Source organism: Wyeomyia smithii, chromosome 3 (genome assembly GCF_029784165.1).
Source record: "Wyeomyia smithii strain HCP4-BCI-WySm-NY-G18 chromosome 3, ASM2978416v1, whole genome shotgun sequence".
NCBI classification, from domain to species: Eukaryota; Metazoa; Arthropoda; class Insecta; order Diptera; family Culicidae; genus Wyeomyia; species Wyeomyia smithii.
Window position 1 is genome coordinate 269,261,657 of NC_073696.1, and position 4,978 is coordinate 269,266,634.

Sequence of the window (4,978 nt, forward strand, 5' to 3'; positions counted from 1 at the left end):
TCAATTTCAAAAAGATTCACAGAGTAAAACACTTATATCCCACTTGAAAAACGTTTTTATCTGAAGAACATTTCCTTGGTAAATTCTCTAACGATACAACGAAATGACAACTGAAACCGATTCACGATTGATTTTTCATTTCTAATATTTTTATTTCATGGCCTACTGGCGCATAGTTGATTTTAACAGAAGGCCAACAGCTCAACGGACATGTACATGTAACTATCATATGAATTTTCATTTTTATAAAGCTTAAAACTGAAGAAAAAAATCAAGGTGTACGGATTTCGATACTGTACGGGTTTCGATCCAGCACGGTAAACAATATGAAAACAACTACGAACAAGGTTATACAAACGAAGGTATCATCCCGAAATGGGGAGTTTTCTCTTCTGCTCGATTTTCTGGTGACACCAAAAATCACTGAACTGCCAACAGGTAAGGTAGAGACGCACTCGTGGCCGCTTCCTCCGGCAGTTGAGCTTGCAGATTCGACTTTTAATGATCCCTCTGATGTTGATATTATGATTATTGGCGCCGAGGTTTATTACGATATACTAAAGAAAGGAAGAATGAAAATAGGAGTGGAAATTCCCACATTGGCTGAGACTGCTTTTGGATGGGTTGTGAGCGGCCCGGTAAAACTAGATCGGCTAGGATATTCGAAAAGAATTTGTCAGTTAAACAGTACCTATGAGGATGTCAATCGTACCCTCTCTCGTTTTTGGGAACTCGAGACATGTTATACAGCTTCAACAAAGTCATCAGCAGAGTTAGCTATAGAGAAACATTTTGAAACGACACACAGTCGTAGCAAAGATGGTCGCTATATTGTGAGAATACCCTTCAATGAACGACAGGATCTTTTGGGTGATTCTATGGAAACTGCTAAGCGACGTTTTGAAAAACTTTTGTCAAACCTTGCAAGGAATCCGAAAAAGCGAGAGCAGTATACTAAATTTATGGAAGAATATCTAACGCTTGGTCACATGCAGGAAGTTAATGACAAACCAGCAAAGTGTTATTTTTTACCACATCACTCCGTCTACAAAAGTTCTAGCTCCACGACTAAGTTAAGAGTCGTGTTCGATGCTTCAGCTGCAACTACCACGGGTGTGTCACTTAATGATGCACAGCAAGTAGGTCCAACTGTCCAGAATGATTTGGTTACAATCATATTGCGGTTTTGCACCCAACAAATAGCACTAACGGCGGATATCCCGAAGATGTACCGCCAGGTACAAATACACGAAGCTGATAGAAAATTTCAACGAATTTTGTGGCTGAACAACGAAGGTGAGACAGCCACGTTTGAATTGTCAACTGTAACATACGGCTGCTCTAGCGCACCGTATCTGGCTACTAGAGCCCTTAAGCAACTTGCGGCTGACGAGATGAAAGATTTTCCAAAGGCTGCTCGCGTAGTCAAGGAGGATAGTTATATCGACGATTTTTTAACCGGAGCTAGGACGGCTGCTGAAGTGATCGAAATTGTTTGTCAACTGAAGCAAATACTAAATCGTGGGGGTTTCGGCCTTCATAAATTTTGTTCCAATAGTACAGAAGTTCTGGATGTTAAACCGCAGGAGCTTCAGGAAAGACGAGTGGAGTTCGAAAGCTGCGATATCAATGATGCAATTAGAACGTTAGGTCTTATTTGGAACCCTATTGAAGATTATTTTGTGTTCCTCTAGGAAGCCAACACTCGAACCCAACAAAGAGGAAGGTACTCTCTGAAATAGGGAAACTTTTCGATCCACTGGGTTTCCTTGGACCGATTGTAACGCTGGCTAAGCTTATGATGCAGGATTTATGGCGTTTGCAGTTAGAGTGGGACGACGAGCTTCCTGGAGAACAATTGACGATGTGGTTGACTTTTCGTGAGCAGTTGGTGTCGGTTCGGAATATACGAAAAAGGCGATGCATTATTCCATTCGATGCACATCGAGTTGAACTACACAGCTTCTGCGACGCGTCTCGACGAGCTTACGGTGCTTGTTTGTATGTACGAAGTGTGACTGCTGATGGTTCGGTCATTATACGATTGGTTTGCAGAAAGTCTCGCATCGCCCCCTTGAAGCCAGTTACTATACCCAGGCTCGAGCTATGTGGTGCGCGAAAATTAGCACAATTGACACAGAAAACAGTGCAAGCATTGAAAATGAACTTCGATAGTATTACTCTTTGGACAGACTCTCAGATAGTTTTGAGTTGGCTGAAAAAGTCCCCAATGTCATTGAATGAGTTTGTACGTAATCGTGTAGCCTGTATTCTAGAATTGACACAGAATTATCAGTGGCAGTATGTGAAATCGGAAAACAATCCGGCTGATGCATTGTGGAGAGGCCAGTTTCCCGAACAATTACTAACGAATCAGCTTTGGTGGAGTGGATCACCGGAGCTGTGTAATCCTGGAACACCGAAGCTATACACAGTAGAAATATTAGCTGATGAAGATTTACCTGAAATGCAAGTTACAAAAAATGTGCTGGCTGCAGTGCAGCAAGAGCCACCGTTTACCTGGAAACGTGTTAGTGATTTCAGGCGTTTGCGCCGTGCATGGGCGTACGTGCTGCGATTTATCACAATTATTAGAACAAAATCAAAGCTGAGCGGAACATTTTCGGTAGCAGAGTTGACAGAAGCATCGCACACTATTTATAAGTTGGTGCAACAAGAATCTTTCCAAGACTTACTAAAGGACCTTAATACAGGATCAACGAAGCGAAATAAATTCTCAGGTCTTGCGCCCTTTTTGGACTCTGAAGGTATTATACGAGTTGGTGGTCGCCTGAAGTATTCTGCAATTCCATATGAAGGCAAACACCAAATTTTGTTGCCGCAAAGGCATGAAGTTACGGAAATGGTAATTCGGTATTTACACGTGAAAAACTATCATGCGGGACCGAATGGTCTTCTTTCGATTGTTCGTCAAGAACTCTGGCCGACTGGTGCAAGAACGATCATCAAGCAAGTTGTCAATCGCTGTTATCGATGTTTCAAACAAAATCCAAAACAAGTGAATCAATTCATGGGTGATCTTCCCAGTTATCGTGTGACACCATCACCGGTGTTCGCCGAAACGGGTATCGATTATGCTGGACCATTTACCCTCAAAGAAGGTGTAAGGAAGCTAAAACTCTACAAGGCGTATGTCGCTGTGTTTGTGTGCATGGCGGTAAAAGCCGTGCATTTGGAGTTGGTGACGGACTTGCGAACGGAAACATTTATTGGTGCTCTCCAACGTTTCGTGAGCAGACGGGGTTACCCCAGTGATATTTTTTCCGATAATGAAACGACCTTTGTTGGTGCGAACCATGAACTGGCAGCATTGCGTGGAATGTTTGAATACCAACAGATGCAAACGAAACTCTACGATTATTGCAGCTCTAATGGCATCAGATGGCATTTCATACCTCCGCGAAGTCCACATTTTGGAGGAATCTGGGAGGCAGGGGTGAAAACAATGAAATACTATCTTAAGAGAGTTGTAGGTGAAACAAAACTAACTTACGAGGAAATGACAACTTTTTTGGCTGAAGTTGAGGCCATAATGAATTTCCGTCCCTTAACACCACTTTCGGACGATCCGAACGATATTGACGCACTTACCCCATCACATTTTTTAATTAGAAGAGTTGGTACGGCTATACCGGAACCATCATATGAAAATGAAAAGGTTGATAGATTGTCTAGATGGCAACATATCCAACTGATGAGGGATCACTTGTCGAAAAGATGGTCAACCGATTACTTACACAACCTACAAACTCGACAGAAATGTAAGGATGGAGTAGTAAACATCGAGCTGGGATCCTTAGTATTGCTGCGCGATGAGAATATTCCACCCAACAGTGGCGTTTGGGTCGTATTATTGTTTATTTGTTTATTTGTTTATTTGTTCATCGTCTTCGATCATATCGTACAGACTGGTTTGTCTTATGCTATGTTTTTAATTCTATTTTTAAAACTATTTTTGGTTAAGTTAAAGTCGAATAAATCACTGACGTCATTGAAGCCTCTTAGGCAGGAACTGAGCGGATTGTTATAACCATAGCTTGTCCTGTGCCCGGGTATGGAGATCATTGTCCAGTATCGCAACCGGCGCTGAGGAACATTTATTTGAATTAGCAGGAGAAGGTCTGAGCAGTCAATATTGTTCGTTAGGACGTCGAAAACAAACAATCGTTGAAGTTTTATTCGTCTTGTTGACAGCAACTCCAGGTCAATCAAACGACATCGTTGCGAGTAGTCGGGCAGAAGTACAGGGTCATTCCACGGTAGGTGACGAAGAGCAAAACGTAAAAAACATTTTTGAACTCGTTCAATGCGAATAACTTGAGAGGTATGGTACGGGGCCCATATGGGAGCAGCGTACTCCAGAACACTGCGTACTAAAGCACAGTATAGTGCCTTAAGCGCGTACACGTCAGTAAACTGTGAAGCATTGCGGCGAATGAATCCGAGGATCGAAAAAGCTTTAGCGGTAATGGCGGAGATGTGTTGGTTGAAGCGGAGCTTAGAATCGATAATGACGCCCAAGTCACGGATAGACTGCACACGGTCCAGTGGAGTTGTGCCGATGTTGTACTGATGACTAATCAAATTATGACAGCGACTGAAAGTGATCACCTTGCATTTGTTGATGTTCACACGCATCCCGTTCTCTTTGCACCAACGTGAAAGTATATCGATGTCTTTTTGCAAGCAAACACAATCCAACATGGACTTAATTACTCGGAAAATTTTCAGGTCATCGGCGAAAAGCAGCTTTGCAGAAGAAATTCGTTGACACAAGTCGTTAATGAAAAGCACGAAAATCAGCGGTCCCAGTACACTACCCTGTGGAACTCCAGACGGGATGTCGAACTTTCTAGAGCGTGTGGAGTTCACCTGGACGAATGCGCTTCTACCGGTCAAGTACGACATTAACCAGTCGGATATCCAATTGGGGAAGCCCATATGCCTAAGCTTCTCA

At 42.7% G+C, this 4,978-nt stretch overlaps 2 protein-coding genes across 2 annotated transcripts; both read left to right on the plus strand.

Annotated features, from left to right (window-relative positions):
* The first annotated feature begins 326 nt into the window (after positions 1 to 326).
* Positions 327 to 1,694, plus strand: LOC129729284 (uncharacterized). Its single transcript, XM_055687796.1, has one exon. It carries the CDS (start codon positions 327 to 329, stop codon positions 1,692 to 1,694), a length of 1,368 nt encoding a protein of 455 aa, XP_055543771.1.
* A 536-nt stretch (positions 1,695 to 2,230) lies between these two features.
* Positions 2,231 to 3,276, plus strand: LOC129729285 (uncharacterized). Its single transcript, XM_055687797.1, has 2 exons — positions 2,231 to 3,178; positions 3,259 to 3,276. The coding sequence occupies exons 1-2, from the start codon at positions 2,231 to 2,233 to the stop codon at positions 3,274 to 3,276; spliced, it is 966 nt and encodes a 321-aa protein (XP_055543772.1).
* Positions 3,277 to 4,978: the final 1,702 nt, after the last annotated feature.

Bases quoted from the DNA above. Each gene is read 5' to 3' on its own strand.
- LOC129729284 (XM_055687796.1), top strand. From the start codon at position 327: ATGAAAACAACTACGAACAAGGTTATACAAACGAAGGTATCATCCCGA.
- LOC129729285 (XM_055687797.1), top strand. From the start codon at position 2,231: ATGTCATTGAATGAGTTTGTACGTAATCGTGTAGCCTGTATTCTAGAA.